The 23,288-nt window shown below is 40.7% G+C and overlaps 1 protein-coding gene and 1 long non-coding RNA gene across 2 annotated transcripts; one reads left to right on the top strand and one right to left on the bottom strand.

Moving 5' to 3' along the window:
- Positions 1-608: 608 nt before the first annotated feature.
- Positions 609-17,176, bottom strand: LOC116661513. Its single transcript, XR_004317396.1, has 3 exons — positions 16,880-17,176; positions 10,961-10,967; positions 609-619 (listed from the first exon to the last, which is right to left on the bottom strand). It is a non-coding gene; the product is annotated as an uncharacterized LOC116661513 (long non-coding RNA).
- LOC116661512 (paralemmin-1-like) lies at positions 13,010-14,144 on the top strand. The gene has a single exon (XM_032473731.1). The coding sequence runs from the start codon at positions 13,071-13,073 to the stop codon at positions 14,013-14,015; it is 945 nt and encodes a 314-aa protein (XP_032329622.1). The 5' UTR covers positions 13,010-13,070; the 3' UTR covers positions 14,016-14,144.
- Positions 17,177-23,288: the final 6,112 nt, after the last annotated feature.

The following is a 23,288-nucleotide window of genomic DNA, read 5'->3' as shown; positions in this document are numbered from 1 at the left end:
CATTTGGATGAAACAGATTTGCCCCGGGAATAGGCTCTGTCTATGCAGTCATCTTATAATTGTTATTCGCTTGCCCATTGATCCAGAGTAAATTAGTCTGATGATATTTAAGTAAAACAGATTCTGTCCATGAAATTATGCAAACTGGAACAATGTTGACGCTGGTCATACTGTGAAAGCTAATAATTAGACATTGTCTATGTCATTTTCTGAACTTTCAGAGAGAACATTAAACAGTAAGGCATTTGTTAATGGTAGAACATTTCCAGGGGAAAACGGCTGACAGGGGAATTGAGGGGAAAGGATCAACAGTACATAATGATGAGAATGAAATGTGAAGGCAGTTTTTGAGGAAGGAGCAGAGAAATGGACACTTCAACAATAGGACGGAGCATCCTCAACTTTTGAATTTTACCATTGTTAATATTTCTATCTAATTAATTCTTTTTCGTAGGTTAATCTCCATCTCTTGTTTGTGAAGATGCCAACTCCCTGTGAGCTCATTAAGTAACAGATCCTTTAACTCATGAGGGAGAGCTCCTGGAACCCTTGAAATTTCTCAATTTCATAAAGACCATCATAATATATCATTTTCCTGGTACAATGTAGTTTTGTATAACTGCAAAATAAGATGCAAATGATCCAACTCTCACTTGATGAGCAGCTTCTGTCCTGGCTGAAACACTTACTGAATCCATTTCACAAATTCTGCTTTTTCTAATTTTCATAAAGAACATATGGCTGGCTTGTTTATATCATAGATCCTAGTCACCAATGAATTTAACATTCCACTCCTTATCCAAAAGGTCTATTTTCTGGCTAAGAACTAATACATTTTTAGTCTCCTTCACTTACCTCATCATTCTAGAAGTTGTCTTCATTTCAGGCATTTTTTACCTATTTTCTGGCAGAAGAAAAAATTTTTCATACACCCGCAAGATCCTAAGTTGTGCCCACCCCACCCTTAGATGCACACATCCTAGGCTGCACACTGGCTTCTGGTCACATTAGCCTCTAAGAGGCTGAGTCCTGTTCACCAGCCTCAAGGGTTCAAATTAACCTCTCAGCAAAATTACAAATTATTTCATGTCATGAGCTTCCCCATCACCTGAAAAAAGACATCCACAAACGCTAAATTCATGGAAGACAAAGGTTCCACTCTTGTTTCCTTTGAAAATGGTGCAATGTATTTGAAGTAAGCTTACACAAAATCTTATTAGCACAGGCTGAGTTTGAAGAGCTCTTTCACTCGAAAAAAAATTCAGGATAATCCCCTAGGGACTATGAATCATGCCGAGATGACTCTCCCATGACCCCTGCCCCCAAAAGAGCGTAGAGTATGCCTTCAAATTTTACCATTCATTCAACAAATGTTTGTTGAGTAACTGCTATGTGCCAACCACTCTCACAGGTACTCAGCATGTAGCAGTGAACAAGATAGGTATTACCCCTGGTCTACTGTGGGGAGACAAAAAAACAAATAAATAAAATAGTGGGCAGTGATATGTGCTGCAATAAAAATGTAGCAGGGCATTGTGATTAAGAATAACCAGAGACACTTCTTGAAATTGAATCAGATTAGACTATGATCTGTGCCAAGTCCTGCCTGCCATCTTGTTTTTGTATGACCTGTGAGCTAAGAATGGTTTTTGCAGTTTTACATATTTAGAAAGATCATAAATTTTCAGTGACAGTAGTGGCTCAGACTGCTTAAGTTATTGCCTGTTAGCCTGCAAAGCCTAAATTCTTCACTAACTGGCTCTTCACCAGAAAAGTTGGCAGACCCCTGGCTTGGGTGGTGGGGATAGAACTTCCTGTGGAGGAGATGCCCAAACTGAGAACTGAGTGGCAAGAAAGTCAGTCATGGAGAGGTGGGGGCAGAAAAAGTGTCTATCATATGGTAGAAATGAGACTGACATGTTCCAAGAGGAAAAAGAAAGCGAATGTAGCTGGAAGGTAGGCAGTGGGAAGAGTTTAGAGGTAAAGTTGATTGGGGGTGGGGGAGGATGCTAAGCATTGCAAACCTGACCTGGGTGAGATGAGATAATTCAGCTCAAAATATACAAGGTAGAGGGGGGACAGTATAGCTCAAGTGGTAGCGCACATGCCCAGCGTGCACAAGGTCCTGGGTTCAATCCTCGGTGCCTCCTCTAAAAGTAAATAAATAAATAAATCCAATTACTTCCCCCCTCCTCTCTAAGTATATACAAGGTGGAAAATGGCAATCCCTGATGGCTGCACAGAACTTCACCATGCTGATGCTACCTAACACACTTTGACAGTTGCCAATGAATTGTACTGCGGCTATTTCCAAATTTCCTAATTTATAGACAAAGCCTCTATTAAACTACCATGTAATGATTTTTAATAAACTTTTGGGAGTAAATCTTTAAATTCCTGGCAGTGGGTCAAACACTATGAATATATTTAAGTTTAATAATAAAGTGGATGTTATGAAAAGATTGGGAGAAGGGAAAGAAGAGGGCATTTGAGGTAAAAATGAAGTGAACAAAAGCTGGGAATAAGAACCTCATTGGCATACAAGAGGCAGAGTGTCAATCCTGGGTGGGCTGGAGCTAAGGAAGCGTGGTGTTGAATCAGGAATTGGGCAATGTCGGTAGCATTGGTTTATAGAACCTGGAGAAGGTCCTGATACCCATGGACCCAGTTCAGACAGAGTAGGGTGTCTGACCATCATGTCTTTACTTTCCCTGCTTCTGCCACCAATCTGAGATTAAGAGGGAGGAAGCAGTAATTGTTCGTTTGGATGATCTGATGCTTTTCCTAAGAGTTGTCTTATCTTCAGAAGATGTGAACGATGATGGGTAGTGGTTGGGGGGTGATGGAAACTGTTCTGAGTAGAAGATCAAGTGGAAAATGTTTATATTGGTCATCGTAAAACTTAAGTGATGACCTCCCTTGACTCCTGGCTTCCTCAATCAACATCAACAGTTTAACATGTATTTATTGGGTGATTATTTATTCCACTGTGATGCAGAACCGATGGTTCCAAAGGTAGGAAGAAACAATAAATTAGCTGAGCTGCTGCCTTCGATGGGCTTATAAACTAGTTGGTTTCCCTAGGAAGGGTTAGTGGCCTCCTTCTTGATGGGGTCTCAGCCCATTAGCACCCCTCCATTACAGCAGTCCTAACACACACTTTATAACTAATTGTTCAGATCATCCCCCCTGTGAGCATCTAGAAGGCAGTAATTCCATCTCATGTATATTTTGTATCATCAGTGCTGAGCCTGGTTGTTACTACCTACAAGGTGTAAGGTACATATTGAATGAATAAATGGCCAAGCAAATGATTAAATATGATCCCAAGGTCATTCTAAAGAGGCCATAGAGAAGATACACACACTCACTAACCTGTCGACTCAGTTATTCCGATGGTGGGGCAGGATGGGAGATGAGGGAATCAGTTCATCAAACTTGTCAAAGTTGATCAATATCTCCATTTAAAATGATGCTCTATTTTCACCAGTAGATAAATCTCTCTGGGCTCCAGTTTCTCATCCTCAGAAGCTACAAGAGCAGATGTTTTGGAGCCAGTGAGCCAGGACTCTGAACACCAGCCCCATAGCTTACTTTAAGCAGCTTTTTCTGCACCTCATTGATTAAGTAAAATGAGAATAAAAGCATGGCCTCACAGAACCGTGGTCCAGACTAAAGGAGAATATGATCAACACAGAACCCAGAATATAAAAGATAGTGACTCAATATTTAGTACATAAGATTTACAGACTCAGCATGTACACCCTTTTCTATTTCTTAGCTAGATTGGAAGCTCCTTGAAGGCAGAGCTCATGAATTACAACTTTGTGTCCTATCTTGATTCTTAGTCCATGAAAGATGGTAGATATTTAGTAAATATTTACTGCATTGTCAAAAGAAAGAATTTAATACACTGAAGAGTTACATTTGTACATTTCTCTTAGAAAATATAATTTACCATCATTTAATCATAAAACTAACATATGATCATTGAAGACAATTTTAAAAAAACAGATAAGTATACAGAAAAGAATGAAAATTACTCATTATTCCAAATCCAGAAATATAAATAATATCTGAAAATGTTTTAGTCTTCCAGTCTTGTTTTCCTATACATTTTATATTCGGATATATTTTCTTAAAAAAAAATAGGCTTATATTGTCCCTGCTGGCTTATAATTTGATTTTACTTCTCTGCTTTGCATTATATTATTAGTATCTTCAAATAGCTCTGTGTTTCAAAAACATGATTTTTAATGGTAGAATAGTAATCCCTTGTACCATAAACTCTACTGTTTTTGAACTTTTGGACATTTATGCTACTTCCGATTTTTCACTATTTTAATGCTAAGATGACTAACTCGTACATATTTAACCACATTGCTGATTATTCTGTGACATGTATGTATTCCCAGAAGGCCATCTACCATCAGCAGTAAAAGAAAAATTCCAGATTCTGAAGCTACCCTACCCTAAGTTAAAAGTTGAGCTTTACTACTTGAGCTCTGCGTCCCTTGGCAGTTACTTAACCTTTCTGAGCATCAGAAATGTGTAAAAGGAGAGGACATTTCTGTGTATGCATATTTACAGATTCCCAACTGTGTGATATAATTAAATCAAATTAAAAGAGTGACTGGATCACCTCCACATGTGCACAGTATACCAGTCCTTGTTTTAAATACCAGAACACTGGTTCTTAGTGCAGTCAAAATGTAAATAAATATGCATTTCAGGAGCTTTGGGCACTTTCCTCAATGTGGCAATGGTTTATATGTTCAAGTAGATGAGGAAAGATGAGAAACAAGTGGTATGTTTCACTGAGTTCTGTTAACTGAGCGATTTGCTAATTAACATACTACATCTTAACAGTGAATGGAGAGAGATGCTAATTGTCCTCTTCATTATGAAGATGGAGTTAATGCCAAGGATTTGAAACAAACAGCACTTAACCCCCTGAACACTGGATGAAGAGGGAGATGAATGTTTGCTCTTGATCATTGTGGTCTTTTCATGATCTGAATCAATGAGTACTCCTTATAGCTTTGAGTCCTGATTCTAATTAGTTCTCCTGGTCCTGGTTTACAGAGAACCAAAATATAAACTTTAGTCAAATCATATAAATCAAATTATATTTGAAAATTCGAACATGTTTCCTGGGCTTATGCCATCTCAATAAAATAGTTTAAATGCCACCTGCTTGTTAAAAATGCTTTTCCCTATGCCAAAATATTTATACTAGCAAATTCAAACCACATTTGAAAGGAAAGGGTATTTTCAAGCTATGGATATTTTACATAATGCTATTATAAATAATGGGGTATATGATAAGTAAGTTCATAACAAAGTAGACAAAATATATTTTTATATGTTAAGAACTTCAAAATAAAAATTAATAGGAGAGTATGATGATTATGAGAGGACAGTGTAGGTGGCATATCTAATCCAGAAAAAAAAATTTTTCAGAATAATCACCCACAAATATCCCTTGCCTTGCCAAGGTACAGAAATCAAAACATAGCAAAATGAACATTGGCCCTGGGTGTTGCCCAAACATCTAGAATAACCATACAAAATTAAAAAGAACATTTTATTCTCAAATTGTAAACTCTTTTATATGAAACAGAGGAGCCCATGCAATGAGTTGGGTTAACTAGAAGTCTTTTCATTAGTTATTTGGTGTATTGTGGTGATTGCCGCACAAGATCGTACAATCTATGGTCATCTGCCTTACCTCTGTACCGTCAGCATCTAGAACAGAGTAGGTGCTTAGCACTTATCTATGTTGCATGAATGAAGGAGTGAATGTGTTGGTGTGTGTGCCCCCTTCACCATCCCCTTCCTGGGTAAGTCAGTGAGAAGATCGCTTCTATTACCTGTCTCTTGAAGGTTGCCAAGTTAGAGTCTCATTTTCTGAAATGGCCTCCTGAGTTTGCCCTAGTACCACCCCATTTTATAATGAACCTGCAATCTGCTTCTGAACTGAGAGTCATGGAGGGAATCAAAAAGATCAATCAGTATTTGATGCATTTTATTTTAATAATATCAGGCATTAGCATAGTACATGGCTGCATACTATAAAAGCCACATTATATTCTATGTAAAATACATACATCTAATTGAACATACATAATCTAAGAACTCAGTGTCATAAACAACTAGTATCTTATGTCTTTTGAGCATCCAGAGTGAAACTTCTAGGTTTCTGTGGGTTTCTGAAGACTTGCAGATTACTGAGTGCTCCCCAGATGAGAGATTTCTTCTGTAAGTAGGCAGTACCATACTACTGATTTGTGCTTCTGGAGGCCCAGGAGGTGTCAACAGCAGGATGCTTAAGTCAGGAAGATTGAATGGACTGGCTCCATGGAGCCCCTAAAGTTGCACAAAATGAGGAAGGAAACCCAGGTTCTGTTTAAAAGAAATTCAAGTCACTACCATTTCAGCAGGAACATTTGCTTCACATTCTTTACAGACTTTAACCTCTTGTACTGATTAATTAATGTGACTCTTCACACACACACACACACACACACACAAAACATTTTCTAATCCCAGACATTTAACTGTCCCCATTCTCTTGTGTCCTAGAGGCCTATTTATTGCTGTCAACGATTTCTTTTTTTGGTGCCTTTCTGAACGTAACTTCATTGGCCAAAACTGTGTAGTTACTTCATAAATATGTACTGCTTTTTTTTTTTTTTTAACTTTCTCAGTAAACAAAGACATTACAGTATCTGTTAGTTGGAAGTAAAAGCCTGTTAGGAACCCATGGCCACTTCTTGGACTTGGGTGGTAGGGAACATTACTTAGTTTGTTATTATGAAATAGCATGTCCCAAAATCACTGCATCTCTTTCCATCTCAGTCTCACTACCCCTCAAATAAAAATAAGCTCAGTCCCACTCATTTCACAAAGATAAGAGGGAGTCTAGAAAGACTTAAAACAGAACTTCTAGGGAAAGTTGCTCAACAGAGCTTTTTTGTTTCTCTGCAAAGCACACCATGACCTCATAGCCATGGAAAGTGCAAGGCTGAGCAGTACAGTGAATTAAGCTGAACTTTGGCACAACTGCCCCACCTCCCATCCCTCACCCTCTTTCAAGTTTCAGAAATCTCTGGCTGTGCTGTCTCTGTCTGATCCTAATGTTTAAGCCATCAATTTCAATGTATTTTATGGAAGCCTCTATGGCCGAGGTTCTGGAGTTAAGTGATCCATGTTCAAATCCTTATTTTTCATCACTTACTCATTGTGTGACTTTAGACAAATAACCAGTTGAAACCTCAGTTTCCTCACCCTTTAAATGAAGCTTATAATACCCCATAGGTGTGTAGTGATTATTTAATATATGATAATTGAATATTAGCATCCCTTAGCTAAGTGACACAAGTATAAATGATCTAAATAATATTGGGCTCTAATTCAAAAAGGTACATGCACCCAAATGTTCACAGCAGCCACTATACACAACAGCCAAGACATGGAAGCAGCCTAAATGTCCATTGACAGATGAGTGGATAAAGAAGTGGTGGTATATTTATACAATGCAATACTATTCAGCCATAAAAAAATGACGGCATAATGCCATTTGCAGCAACATGGATGTCCCTGGAGGATGTCATTCTAAGTGAAGTAAGCCAGAAAAAAAGAAAAATACCATATGAGATTGCTTATATGTGGAATCTTTAAAAAAAAAAAGAAAAGAAAAGAAAAGAAAAACAGGACACTATGAACTCATCTACAAAACAGAAACAAACTTGCAGACATAATGAACAATCTTATGGTTACCAGGGAAAGGGGGTGGGAAGGGATAAATTTGAGAGCTTGAGATTTACAAGTGTTAGCCATGATATATAAAAATAGATTTTAAAAAATTTTCTTCTGTATAGTACAGGAAACTATGCTCAATATCTTGTAATAACCTTTAGTGAAAAAGAACATTAAAATGAATAGGTGTATGTGTATGCATGACTGGGACATTGTGCTGTACACCAGAAATTGATACTTTGTAATTGACTGTACTTTAATATACATACATGCATATATACATACATACTATTGGGATGATAAAGAGTAAATCAAGGATATTTTTGTTGCTACCTGGGCACATGTAAGTAGAGGTGTTGCCGGGTGAGTGGAAGTAATTATATACTACATCATTACAAGTTAAAGTCAGCATCAATGAAAAAATTAAAACTGCAACTAATAATTGGAAGTAGGGTTCTTTTTATTCCTCTCCACTTCAAACATTGTCCATTATCAGCTACATAATAAATGTCTGTACTACAACCTGCTGTCATGCTAACTGTCATAGAGAAATGGAAAATGGCATAAGGTAGAGTTTCCCAAAAAGAGAAGATGAGGCTGATATACAAACTATCAGAAGAAAATAGTATCTACAATAAGATTTTAGAACAATTTTACTAATGGGAAAGACCTTTCTTGTGTTTTAAACGTGGCCGTGAATGAAATCAGAGTGCTTTTAAGAAGAGAGAAGAAATATCTTTAGCAAAAAGAACATTATGACCATAAATTTGGACAGAAACACCAACGTGGAATGTTTTGGGGCATTGGGGCAGGGGATCCTGACAGGATGCAGAATGTAGACACTGCTGTGAGGTTGGAGGGGCCCCACTTAGCTTAGCAGGGTGAGGCAGTGCCTTGGAGAACACTGTATGCCTACATTTGATGTACCATTTATTAAGAAGAGGGAGCCACCTATACACTTGGGTGGAACAAGAGAATAATCAAACATTTTAAGAATTCTTCAAAATGCAGGATGGGTAGTGGCAAAAGAGGCAGCAAGTTGGAAGATTTAGTAGTGAGCTGCAATTTCTTGACACACGTCATGACTCACTTTTGCACAGAAAAGGTATTTGTAAATTTGGTCTTTATTTCATTTGGCTTTTCTCCTGCACCCACAGGTAAGTGGGAAAAAAGAAAAACTAAATGCCTAACCTGGTTTAAACTTAGTCCGAGCCAATCATCTAAACAGTTCTTACAGCTGCTGTTCAGTAGCCCTTGGACAATGTACCCCTTGGACAATGGAACTGAAATCTTTGAGGCGATCTCCCTCTGACGTGCTTTTCTAAGATGCTGTGCACGTATGCGAAGGGAAGGCAGTGACCTACGTGTCTCCAAGGCACTGGCGAGGAGGAGGAGGCTTTGTGCTAGTTCTTGGGTGGGCAGTGGCCACATCTATTGGTCCCAGGGCTGAAGTCTTCTGTCTACCTAAATGTCACCTGCCCAACGAAAGTTGTAGCTCAAGCCTGCCTTTCATGTACCTTGTGATATGCTCTCTCTCAGGTTAAAATGAAGTCATACAGGGTTAGAGGAGGCCCTAATCCAGTAACTAGTATCCTTATAAGGGAAAAGAGAAAGTGATTTGAAAACATAGACACAGGCATGTAGAGACAAAGGCCATGTGAAGACGGAGGTAGAGATGGAGTTGTGTTGCTACAAGCCAAGGAATGTAAGGATTTCCAGTAAACACCAGAAACTAGGAAGAGGAAAGAGAGGAGTTTTCCCTAAGACTTTCAGAGGGAGCATGGCCCTGACACTTCTGTTTCAGACTTTGGGCCTTCAGACTATGAGAGATAAATTTCTATTGTTTTAAGTCACCCAGTTTGTGGTATTTTGTTACAGCATTCCTAGGAAAATAATATAACACAAATACCCTATGACCCCACAATTCCACACTTTGGGCATACATTAGAGACTATGCTGACGCATGTATGCCAAGGTACATTTAAAATAATATTCATTGCACATTCTTCGCCAAACTGGAAATAACCCAAATGTTCATCAACAATAAACGGACATATTAATTTCATTCATTCACTAGACGCAATGCATGGAGTGGTTACTAAGCACTGTTCTAAGCCCTTGTAAAACATATATTTTAATAGCGGGAGGAGAAGCTTAATATATATCGATCAAATTATATACTATGGTAAAAGTTGATCAGAGTTATGGAAATAAAAATGTAGAACAAGGTGATGTTGATTGGAAATACCAGGTCATTGCAAATTTCAACATTATGTTAGGTGGTCAGATGTTATAAATTAAACTTTGTTCCCACGAAGTTCATATGTTGAAGTCCTAACCCTCAGATCTCAGAATGTGACTGTATTTGGAGACAGGGCCTTTTAAAAAGATAAGTTTAAATAAAACTATTCTGAATAGTGTCCTTAAAAAGGAAGGCTAAGACAGAGAGAGATACCAGGGATTTATGACCCCAGGGATATGCACATGCATAGAGAAAAGGCATGAGACAGTGTCCATCTGCAGGCCACGAACCAAACCTGCTGACACCTTGGACTTGGACTCCCAGCTTCCAGAATCATGAGAAAATACATTTCTGTTATTAAAACCACCCAGGCTGTGTATTTTATTATGTCAGCCTGAGCAAATGAATGCATCAGATTAGAGCTTACTAACATGAGATTTGCACAGATATTTGAAGGAATATCTGGAGGAAGAATGCTTGGACCAGAGGAAACAGCTACAACAAAGAACCTGCAGGAGGTTGCCTTACATATTTGAGGAACAGCTAGGAAGCCAAGTATGCGAGGAAAGTCAGAACACGGGGATGGGAGGGGGGCTTCGGAAAGAGCTGAGACACTGGGGTAACAAGCAATGGTCAAGTAGGGCTTAGGATGCTATTATGGGGACTTTGACTTTTGCTCTGCATTAGAGAGGGAGTCATTTCAGGAGGATATAGAGGAATAAGATACCTTGTAGAGTGCTGATGGCTATGCAAATTGCTATAACCATTTTTATCTGATATAAGTTTTAAAAGAATTGTTCTGTTTCTTCTTCTCTCCTCCTCTTTCTGAACAACTCCAAAAGCCATGAGGTAGCACAAAGCAGGGTTGGCATCCATGCCAGCAGAATGGAGGGGGTGGAGCCAGGGTGACCCGGAATGGGGGTCAGAGCCCAAGTGAGGTGAAGGGGGCATCTACACAGGAAGCCTGCCCAGCACAGGGTGTCGGAGACCAAGCAGGGTGAGGAGGGCTGGCCCAACATGGGATACTGGAGCCTGAGCAGGTGAGGAGGACCACCAAATGGGGGGCCCAACAAGAGGAATCGAAGTCTGAGGGTTTGCAGAAGGCACCTCTACAGAGGGGTGGTCTGCTGTAGGGAATCAGAGCCCGTGCTGGGTGAGGAGAGCATCTGGCTGTGGGAGGCATACAGTGCAGCCCAGAAAGTGCTGTTACAGCCCAAGCTGGGAGAGGAGGGTGTACAGGCAAGGGAGCGGGTTGTGGTGCAGATAGAAACATGGTTACAAATAGGGAAACTTATTAGAGATAATGGGGGCCAAGTTTCTCATGGTTATAAAAGGGAGTTAAAAACGTGAAAGGGAGAAGATTAGAACAAACCTTGTCTTGTTGGAAGCCAATTGGTAAAAACTCTTGGTTTTCAATATATGCAGTTATAAAAATACAGACACATCATTTTATTGTGCTTTGCTTTATTGTGCTTCACAGATATTGCATTTTTTACAAATTGAAGGTTTGTGACATCCCTGCATGGAGCAAACCTATTTTTCTACTGTTTTTCCAACAGCATTTGCTTACTTTTATATCTCTGTGTCACATTTGGGTGATTCTCACAATATTTCAAAATTTCTCATTTGTTTTATTCAAGTATAGTTGATTTACAATGTTGTGTTAGTTTCTGGTGTACAGCAAAGTGATTCAGTTATATATACACACACACACACATACATATATATTCTTTTTCAGATTCTTTTCCTTTATAGGTTATTACAAGGTATTGAAAATAGTTCCCTGTGCTATAACACACTAAATGAAGTCAGACAAAGACAAATATCCTATGATATCTCTCATATGTGGAATCTAAAAAAAGTGATACAGATGAACTTTTTTGCAAAACAGAAACAGACTCTCATTATTTTTATATTTGTTATGATGATGTGTGATCAGTGATCTTTGATGCTACTATTGCACAAAAATTTACAACTTGCTGAAGGCTCAGATGATAGCATTTTTTAGCAATGAAGTATTTTTAATTAAGGTATGTACATTTTTTAAAGACATAATTCTATTGCAAACTTAACATAATATAAACATAACTTTTAAATGCACTGGGAAACCAAAAAACTTAGGTGACTCACTTTATTGCAGTGGCCTGGAACTAAACTCACATTATCTCTGAGGCATGCCTATAATCTAAATGTGGATGTATGTGTGTAAATACCGCTCCCTAATCTGTCCACTGAGAGGGCTGGGAACAGTGACACCCCCATAGCAGTGAGAACTCCTAAGACCCAGATCATGGCTTCTAAATACTCTGTTTCACTGTAAGGAATTGGGGCTCCTTGGATAAGTGATTAATTCCAAAGCTAGTGCAGGGAATGTATAAGATGATGATATACCTTCTTGTACTAGAAATCACAGAAGTATTAAAAAGGCGACATGTTAAAAAGACACAGAAGCTAGCTTGAAGGGGTTCCCATTGATCAAATATGGGCCATTTGAGCATTACAATAAATAATAAAAGGAACAAATTATAACTCATTGAATGAAATAGAAAATTATAGGTCCATACAGATATAAACATATGAATAAATGGAAAGTTTGATGACAAATGACATATTTACACAGTTTCAAATTACCTCTTCCCTGCAAAATTCTTATTAATTACAAATGGGAAGAGTGCACACCACCAGTGACTGAAATCATGTATCGTCTGAGAGAACACAGCATCATTTCTATGATATCCTTGACCAAGATGTACAATCTGAATCTAATCATTAGGAACCTTCAGATACTCCAAACTGGGGGATATTCTACAAAATCACCTGCGTGTAATTTTTAAACATGTCAACACTACCTAAGTTCAAGAGAGAAATTTTTTCCCACTGAAGGAAACTTAAAAAAAAAAAAACCAAAAAGACCTGACAACTAAATGCAATATGCGATTCTGCGTAAAATCTTTTTGCTGTAAAGAATATTATTAGGGGCGGGAGGGGGCGAGAGCGAAGCGCAGCGGCGGCGCACCCCCGCGACCGCCCCGCCCGGCCTCGCGGACCCACGGACCTCGGCGGGGAAATGGCGGCAGAGACAACATCCCAGCAGAAGCGGCTCCAGGCCATTGCAGAGAAGCGGAGGAGGCAGGCAGAGATCGAGCTAAGGCGCCGGCAGCTGGAGGAAGGCCGGCGGCAGCTGCAGCACCTGAAGTCCAAGGCGCTGCGGGAACACTGGCTGCTGGAGGGGATGCCTGTCCTCCTTCTCGAGGGGGACGAGGACATGAGGAGGCAGACGCAGGAGGATGAGCAGAAGGCACGGCTCCTGGAGGGCTCCGTCTCCAGGCTGGAGAAGGAGATTGAGGAGCTAGAGAACCCCGATGCGCTGCCTGCCACCAAGGAGGGCACAGCAGCCCGGAGCCCAGCCCGCGCCCCGGCCCCGGCCCTGCCCCCCGCCCAGGAGGACCAGAAGGCAGAGGTGGTGCTGAATTCTCAGCAGACACCGGTGGGCACGCCCAAGGAGAAGAGAATCTTCAACACCCTCAGGAGGATGGTGGAAGGCTCCGCCATAATGAAGGCAGTGGTCCATGCCGTGGACGGCAAAGCGGAGAATGGGATCCACCCCCTGAGCTCCTCTGAGGTGGAGGAACTCACCCACAAGGCAGAGGAGGTCACGCTGAGCGAAGCGGGGTCCGTGGCAGGGCCAGTGGAGCCCCGGGGACCACCGTCAGAGGAGGCCATCCGGACCACGCCCTCCAGGCGGGAGATCACGGGAGTTCAGGCCCAGCCGGGAGAGGCCACGTCGGGCCCGCCAGGCATCCAGCCCGGCCAGGAGCCCCCAGTCACCATGATCTTCATGGGCTACCAGAACGTGGAGGGTGAAGCCGAGACCCAGAAGGCGCTGGGCTTGCAGGACACCGTCACTGCAGAGCTGGGGGTCATCGAAGACGCAGCCGAGCCCAAGGAGCCTGCCCCGCCCAACGGCAGTGCAGCCGAGCCTCCCCCCCCCCCCCCAACCTCCCGCCACTGAATGCTCCAGAGAAGAGAACCAGGTGGGGCCTGAGGCCCCCGCCAGTGACCCCCAGGACCTCGACATGAAGAAGCAGCGCTGTAAACGCTGCTCCATCATGTGACCCGCCCGGCCCCCCAGACCCCGGCCCTGCCTCTGCACCGGACACCCACAGCCTGGCCCTCACAGCGCCTGCCCACCCTCCACCCACAGTCATGGGCCCAGGACGCGCTGTGTCGTCATGTGTTCCTCCTGAGTTGTCTTTCACTGGAAGGAGAGGCTCAGGGGTCCGCCATCCCATCACCACACCCACGCACCCTAAACCACTGAGCCGTGCATCGATGCCCGGTAGGAGAGACACCGACATTCCCGCTTCTCCCTGCACGAGGGCCTCTCACCTGGCGGCAGCTCCACAAGGTGACTCTAGCCCACAGCGGTCCTGGCCGATGTGACCCGGGGCCTCCACACAGCCCCAGGCCAACCTGCCACCTCTGGGCCTCTTGCCTGTGCCTTCCTGCCACCTCCAATGAGGTCCCTGAGGGGACACCCTGCCAGAGAGAGACTTGGGGAGCTAGGGGTTCTGGGGGACTGCTCTGTCCCCGCTCAGCCTCTGGAAGTGAAGGCTGAGGCACTGGGTCTGGATCTTGGGCAGTCAGGGTGACGCTGTGCCTCTCTAGGGAGACCAGGCTCCCTGGTCTTAGAATGGAGCATGGGTCCCTCGGGACACCCCCAGCCTCATGTGCCCCTCGCTCCACACACTCTTTGGCACAGCCAGCAGATGATGGAGCCTGGGAAGGGGGAGCCCTGGGGACATGCCCCCCCACTCGGGAAGGGTGTGACCCCTGTGTTGTCTTCTGGCCAGGCCCGGCCAGAGGTCTTTGAGCTGCCTCCTGTACAAGGCAGGGCCACATGAGCCCTTTCTTGTCCTGAGCTCCCACCCCACTGGGCCCTCCTTCCTCCTGGTGCTAATTTGGGGACCCTGGGGGGCTGCCCCCAGCCCCTTCTTCGGCCTGCCTGGACCAGGATTCTGGGTCTCCCCAACCATAGCCCAGAGATCAGGCCCACCACCGGCTCTGCTGGGCTTGGCGCATTCTGGGCAGTGGAGGGGGACACAGCCCAGGGCAGGGAGCATCCCCTGGTTTGCAGCTGGAGACCGCCATTTGCTGCCCAGCCTGATGTGCGCCTGCCCCCCTCATTGGAAGGGGTGAGGGGCGAGGGGCTCCCCTCCTGAGAGCAGCTGACACCCAGAGATGAACACACATCTCCCTGGTGGCAGCCACGCTCATCCCCAGAGGCACATTCATACACGTGCTCACAGCCCCTCACGTGTGGGCTGTGGACGACCAGGCCCCATCGCAGCCCCTCCCCCAGGAGCCTGCAGCCTGGTGCCTAGGGCACAGGCTGCTCCTTCCTCAGCAGGGTGGGTGTAGGGGCCACCCTGGACCACAGCCTGGGTCCCCATCTCAGCTCTGCCCCTGGGTGGCTGGGAGGAAAGACCCTCTCTGAGGTGACCCTGGGCAGTGGCCGTGGAATCCCCCTCCCTACTGGAGTCCGCCCGAGTCCTCGAGCTGTGAGCCCCCACTGAAGTGCCCTTGGCTCCCCTCTGCTTTTGATGTGTGATGAGGCCCTGATGTTCTTGACTTTCCCAGAGAAGCAAATAAATAGTGTGAACAGCAAAAAAAAAAAAAAAAAAAAAAAAAAAGACTATTATTAGGATAATTGGCAAACTTGAATGAGGTCTGAAGACAGGATGGTAGTAATATATCAATTCTAGTGGTCGTCTTAGGATTACTTAGGAGAGTGTCCTTGTTTGTAGGAAATACTCGCTAAGGTATATGGAAAGTTGGGGCATAAGGCCAGCAACATAGTTGCAAATGATTCAGGAAATAAGTGTTCTTTGTACTGTTCTTAAATTCTTGTGTGAGTCTGTAATTGTTTCAAATTTTTCAAATAAAAATAAGAACTAAAAATAGGGACTCCAATAAATATGTACACACAAATGATCATACAGCACTATTCACAATAGCCAAAAGCTGGGGAAAAAAAGTCAATAATGGATAAATGAATAAATGACATGTGATACGTACAAACAATGGGCTATTATTCAGCCATAAAAAGGAATGACGTACTGATAGATGCACAACATGGATAAACCTTGTAAACATTATGATAAGTGAAATAAACAGTCACAAAAGTCATATATTGAACAACCCCACTTAACGAAATATCCATGATAGGTAAGTTCATAGAAACGGAAAGCAATTGGTGGTTGCCGGTGGATGGAGGGAGTAGGGAAAGGAGGGTGATTGCTTAATGGCTATGGGGTTTTCTTAGGGGATGATAAAAATGTTTTGGAACTTTAAATAGAGGTAGCAGTTACAGATTGTTTTGAGTGTAGTAAATAGCACTGGATTGTACATGTTAAGATGGTTAGGCTTCTTTTGTGGTTATTACATTAATTTCATCCCAATTTTAAAAATATTTAAAATAAATATATAAATAAGCCTCTCATTCTTGAGAAGAAAGAAAAGATCGTTCCAGCTTCTATATTGAAAAACTTCTGTGCAATGGAGTATGTAAGTGTAGACTTCAGTTAGAACCTACTGCAGAAAGCCAGAAAGTTCAAGCTCCCGGTATGTTAGACCAGGGTGGCAGCAATGGAGATGGTACAGAGTGCTTAGATTCTGAATATATTTTGATAGTAGAGGCAATAGGAATTCCTTGGGGATTGGATGTGAAGCAGGAAAGAGATAATTCCAAGAACTTTGGACTTAAAAACTGATATAATATTGTCACCTTAAATTAATATAAAAAGGCTTCAACACAAGCTGAAAAAGTAGAGTTCACTTTTCGCCAAGTTGAGTTTAAGATGATTATATGGTAACTGAGAAAAGATTTGAATAGGCATTTGATCAGATGTTGTCTGATATTAATACAGCCACATCAGCTTTTCATAGTGTTTGCATAGCATAATTTCTAAAATCCTTTTACTTTCAACCAGCGTATCAGTGTCCTCTGTTTAAAGTGTGACCCTTATCAACAGCACATAATTTGATCTTCTTTTGTTATTCAGACTAACATCAGACAATGGAATATTTATTCCTTTTGCCCTTAATGTAATACTGATATGGCTTAAGTCTACTATCTTGCTGTTTGTTCAAATATCTCAGCCTTCCTTTATACTAAACAAAAATTTTATTTTTTCATTTTACCTTTTCTTTTTAGCTATACATTTCCACATTTCATTAATGGTTAACTCTTGACATTATTATATGCACACTCAACAGTCTCAGTTTACCATGAATAATAATAATAATAATTATTATTATTATTATTATTATTTTATCACTTCATATACAAGAACCTTACAAACTATAATTTCACTAACCCTTCCTGCTCTTTCTGCTACTTTTACCATGTATTTTATTTTTGTGTGTATTATATAGTACATAAAAATTCAATAGAAAACATTCAAAATATTTTAAAATTACTTCTTATGATACTTTTCATTCATTTCTATAGATCTATGCTTCAGTTTGGGAGTATTTCTCTATTAGCTTGAAAGCTCTTCTGTATTATTTCTTACAGTATTGGATCATCTGGGAAATTATTCTTCCAGCTTATGTTTATCTGAAAATGTCTGTATGCTAGCTTCATTTTGAAATTTATTTTTGCTGGGTATAAAATCCTAGGCAGGCATATTTTTTACTAAGCATTCTAAAGAAGTCATGACATTGTTTCTAATTTCTATTGTTTTTGACAAGAAGTCAATTTTACTCTTGTTCCTCTGAGTGTAATGTGTCTTTTCTCCTCTGGCTGCCCTTTGCTTTGCTTTTCAGCAATCTGACTATGATGTGCCAATGTGTAGCTTTCCTAGTATTTTGCCAGATGGAAATTTGATGAACTTCTTGAATCTGTGGGTTGATATCTATCATCAATTTTGGAAAAGTTTCAGCCATTCTCTAAATATTTATTCTGCCTCATTCTCCTACCCTTCCCCCTCAGGGGTTCCAATTACAAGTATTAGACCATTTTTTATTGTCCTTGTGTCCAGTCTGCCAGTAAGCCCATTCAATGAATTTCTAACTTCAGATATTGTACTTTCCAAACTTAGAATGTCAATTTGGCTCTTTAATAGCATTTTCTTACTCTTTTAAAATTCTACATCTTTTCATTGATTTTTTCCCATCCTTTCCTGTATTTTCCTTAAGACAATTATAATTGTTGACGACTTTAATATGCTCATTCCAACATTTGGGTCATCTGTGGGTCAGTTCCTTTTAGCTATCTTTTGTGATGGTTATTTTCTCATAATTGTTTGCAAGTTTCTCATTGTTTTTACTGTGTGTCAGAGACTCTAAATAAAGATTTGCATAAACGGAAGTAAGGAGTATTTTACTTCCAGAAAAGGACATACCCTTTTCTTCTATCTGGTAACTAGGGTGAGTTGAGGCTGCTCCACATTCCAGTCTATCAGCAGATGGTTTAAAGTTCTGCTGGTACCTCCTTACCCTGAAAAGTCCTTCTGCCTGCAGACCTAATCATTGTCCTGCCCATGTTCAGACAGGACAATTTCCTTCTGGGATGAAATTGGCTACCAGTATTTGCTCACTCAGGAAAGGCTTACCCTTTTGTGGAACATAGTCCCTTTATATTTCTGTGCACCCGTAGCTCTCGGCTGTCTTTAAAACATATGTAGATTTTATGGCTATCCATTTTATTATGACAGGAGTGATGGCCCATCATGAACTTTTTCATCCTACCTAGAAGATAAGTTTTTTACCCGTATCTTCTTATTTAACTCTTCTCCCTTTCTCCCCCAATTTTCTTCCCACTATCCAGGAAACCAGGGAATTTTTATCTACCTTGTACATTCTAATTCCAAATAACTAGCTAAGCATTAATCACAATAATTGGTATTTTCTATATTTTGGGGGTTACTCTATGACCCAAATTCCTGGTTTAGCAATTAATATGCCAAAATGTAGGGAGACTAGTGCCAAAAGAATTTATTAAATTCCTTTTCAACTAAATAGAAGGTTTACAGGGAAATTATCTTGGCTGCAAAAACCTGTTTTGAACATCAAAGTGTGATATTATTTCTATACAAATAACAAATCCTAATTCTCCTCTCCCACAGCCATGAGATGGCTGTCCCAAACCAATTAGGGCCAAGTTTATGGACTGGAGGAATCAAAAAAGATCAGATTACACCCTTAAAAAAATATTAACTCTGTACTTTAGGGTTAGTCACAGTAAGAATTAAAAAGAAACAAAAAAGGAGAGCAAATAAAAAAAGACTGATTCTGTGGTAGTGTCTTTAAAAGAGTGAAGTCTCACTTTATTTCCTCTTTTTTTTTTAATCAATTTTTACTTATAGTTGTACTTGGTTGAATTGTATCCTGCCAATATTCATGTCCGTCAGGAAGCTCAGAATGCAACCTTACTTAGAAATAGATTCTTTGTAGATGTAACCAAGTTAAGATGAAGTCATGTTAGACTTGGGGAGAAGCCTAAGGCCAATGACTATTGTCCTTAGAAGGAGAGGGAGATTTAAAGAGACACAGAGACACAGAAGAGACACAAAGGGAAGAAGGCCATGTAAAGAAGACGGCTGAGACTGGAGTGATGCAGACACTAGCCAAATGCCAAGTAATCTCTGCAACCACCAGAAGCTAGAAGAGAGGCAGGGAACAGATTCTCATTCAGAGCCCCTAGAAGGCACCAACCCTGCCAACACCTTGATTTTGGATTTCTGGCCTATGGAACTGTAAGAAAATATATTTCTGTCATTTTAAGCCACCCAGTTTATTGTAATTTGTTAAGGTAGCCCGAAGAAATTATTACAGCAGTTAATTCTCTCCTGTAAAATGACCCTGTGGAAGAAAAGCAAGAAAATTTGTTTTTGTTCTTCTTTTCTTTTCCTCTCTGATATTGATAATGACTTACAGTGCATTTTTTGTTTGTTTGTATATTCATCACATGTATCTATAAAGAATAATCAACTTTATAACTATGAAAACAATAATTATTTATTTTTCTTTTGTAAAAAAACCCCAAAAGTAGTACCAAAGTGCTTTGGCTGAAAGAGTGGTGACAATTAAAAAAATGTAAAGTATCAGGGAAAGGAGGTCGTGTTTTTGAGGAGATTAGCAGGTTGATAAACGTGTCAAGTTGACAGGGCAATATGAAGTCAAATGAAGAAACTGGGCACGTAGTTAGGAGTAACACAAATCAAAATTACTACTAATTACAGTGACACCATTTATTGAGACCTGTATGCCATTCTACTAACTGCTTTATATCATCTAATATAAAACAACCCTGTAGAGCAGATATTAAGATTCCCAACATTCAAATGAGCAAAACCGAAGCTCTGAGAGTCTAACTTGATGCACATCACACAGGCAAGTGGCAAAACAAAAATTTGAATTCCAAGGCCATAGGATTACAAAATTTCTGGTCTTTGTTCTAGTTTAAAGCTTCGATGCTCTACAATTTCATTTTAAGGGGAGAAAAAAAATAAGGCATATAGAATATTGGCTTGGTTGGAAATTTAGGATTCCCCTAATTTTCTTTGGGGAAAATTATAAATGATTTCTATGATCTTTCCTTAATTCCTTCCTGAAGCAATAATTGACTTGATACTTGTTTTTAACTTATAAAAGTAGGAAACTTTACTTATTATGGTGCATACCCAGAGTGCTTAGTCGGAACATTCTTAAGGATAGTTAAAGAGGCAGAATGAAGCTTCTTTGGGAAAGTCAAATGAGTAATGATAAATTGATAAGATCAAACATTTATAACCACATATTTTCATCAGAGAAAAATTTCTGTAAGAAAAAACTGCAATACTAGAAGGCAAGAAAAGTCTAATTAAAACTCAGGTAGTTGTAAATTAACAACTAATTGAAAACACATTATTTTGGAAATGAAGTATTCTCACTGTTGGATTTTCTTATTTGACCTGAAAACAAAACAAAACAAAACAAAATATATATATATATATATATATATATATATATATATATATATATATTTTATATGGAGCTAGATATATATATATATATATGGAGCTAGAAAAAGGGTTTAATTTGGAATCCCTTAAAAACTTTTATCTTTTTCTAAGGAGAAATATCTGTTAAAATTGTACAAATTACAAAGTGCGATTACAGATCCTTCCACAAAGTGTGAGGCCTCCTTAAGTCAGCTGAGGATTTCCCTCAGGTGGCTATCATCACTGATTGTCCATCACAAGTCCTGCCAGTTCACTGATTCAGAGCCTCAATTGACCAGACCCCAAAATCTGCCACCATCCACCCTGACAAAGGGAGATAAATGGCTGAGTGCCGTCAGTGAGCTGATGATTCCACTGCCAACCACATTTCCTCATTTCTTGAGTGGTGTCACAGCACATTAAAAAGGAGAACTGGCTGGAAACAGATCCCCAAGGCACTCACTGAGATGGAGCCTTCCAGACCAGCATTTCCATTGCCAAATGTTATGATGTCCGATTATCTCTGGCACTTTGTCTACAGAATTGTTATTGCCGTGATACTTAGGCAATTAAGCAATTCCATTGGCTTGAAGATATACCATTCTTCTTGTGTTTAAATAGATGACAGAATTGATTGAGGTCCTATGGAAGGTCGGTACTCAACAATCACTCCACAGATACTCAGTGCTGTTTGTGATGAAGTCAAGTGAGGAGCAGGCTGAAGAGTACAAGTCTCTGTCTAATACTTTGCTTAGACTTTGAGACAGACTTCTAATATAATCCTTCTCCCTGGAAGCACAGAACGACAAATACAGCTCCAGATGATGAAAATGATAGTCAGTGAATCTACAGTTAGCTAAATGAAAGAAAAATTAATTTTAAAAAGATAAACATCAAAGTCCCTTTTTTTGTTGGTGCTTGCTATTTGAAGCTGCTAATCAAGACTTTATTTCACTTGTTAAATTCCTATCTGCTCATTTGACTTTTATTCCTGTTAACGTACAAGATGTTTGAACAATAGTCCAGGGTTAGTCTGCCTTATGAGTATTTATATTTCTAGGAATTAACTACACTGTAAGAGAAAAGAGTGTTCATGTAAAGCGTTAAGGCAAAATGATATGGCTGGTTATGAATGGATTATTAATTTCTATCAAATTAATTTTAATGTGCCCATGAGTTGGTTAATAGACTATAACTGGAAGATTTTGGATTAAGAATAGCACATTTTAAAAGGCCATGTCTTCCTATGACCATAGCACTAGTTATTTTTGTTGTGCTTTATTTTGAATAAAATTCCTTCCTTATTGGTCACTTGGGAATTTCAGCCACATGAAACAAGACACAACTCAGAATGGTATAAACAATAAGGACATTTATCACAAGGGTGGAAGTCCAGAGGGCTTTACAGAGCTGGTTAACTCAGCAGTTTGAGGACACTGCCAAATACCCCAGCTTTTCTCTCTTAAGTTAACTAACTTGTCTCAATTGTGGCCGACAATTCCTGGTTTTAGTGTTTAAAGTTCAAAGTCCTGGAAACATTCTTGGTCTGGACAACTGGGATGATTGTTCACCTATTAACCCTTCCATCCTTGGAGTCTTAGCTTTGGCCCTAACTGAATTTTAGAGTGAAAAATGATGACACCAGCTCGAGTTCTTCTCACTCAAACACATTCAGAGACAGAAAAGTCCATTACTCTCTCTGTCTCCAAATAAATGCAAATATACTGTCCTAGAACCTGCCCAACACACTTCCCCAACACCCCCTCCATCAGAACTCTGTGACTTCTCTTTTCCTCATCCAGTCATGGGCAAAGGAAATGGGATTGGCATAGCAGGCTTCACCTAATCTGGATTCAGCCCCTTAGGGCTGGGAAGTCATCCTCCCTAAGCTCAGTGATGAGGAGAAGAAGGAAGAAAGGCACAGGGTGCTGATGGGTTTGGCTGGTGTCTGCACAGCAGATATTACTGGAAGCCTGTGGATCTTATTTTATAATGTGTGCTTGCCGCCCTGCTCCTGTAGATTCCTTGAAGGGGAAAGGAATCTCTTCCCCAACCACATTTTAGGATGTCAGGGGAGGGAAGCAGTGGGACTTTCCCAGGTGACAGTGATTCCTTCTCTGGTCTCTGCGCTGTGATTAGAAGCCATAGCAATGCAAGCCAGATTTCCATGACTTCAGACTGTTACGGAAACGACAGGCCAGTCAAGAAACAAACACCACTCGGAGGGTTGGAGTACTCAGATGTATTACGCTGGCGGGCTCAGAGGGGCTTCTGCTCCGAAGCTCTGAGCACCTTCA

This window comes from Camelus ferus, chromosome 35 (assembly GCF_009834535.1).
Source record: "Camelus ferus isolate YT-003-E chromosome 35, BCGSAC_Cfer_1.0, whole genome shotgun sequence".
Lineage (NCBI taxonomy): Eukaryota > Metazoa > Chordata > Mammalia > Artiodactyla > Camelidae > Camelus > Camelus ferus.
Note: the sequence above shows the minus strand (reverse complement) of the source record. Positions and strands in the feature narration are given on the sequence as shown.

Excerpts from the sequence above, each read along its gene's own strand:
- LOC116661512 (XM_032473731.1), top strand. The coding sequence starts at position 13,071 with ATGGCGGCAGAGACAACATCCCAGCAGAAGCGGCTCCAGGCCATTGCA.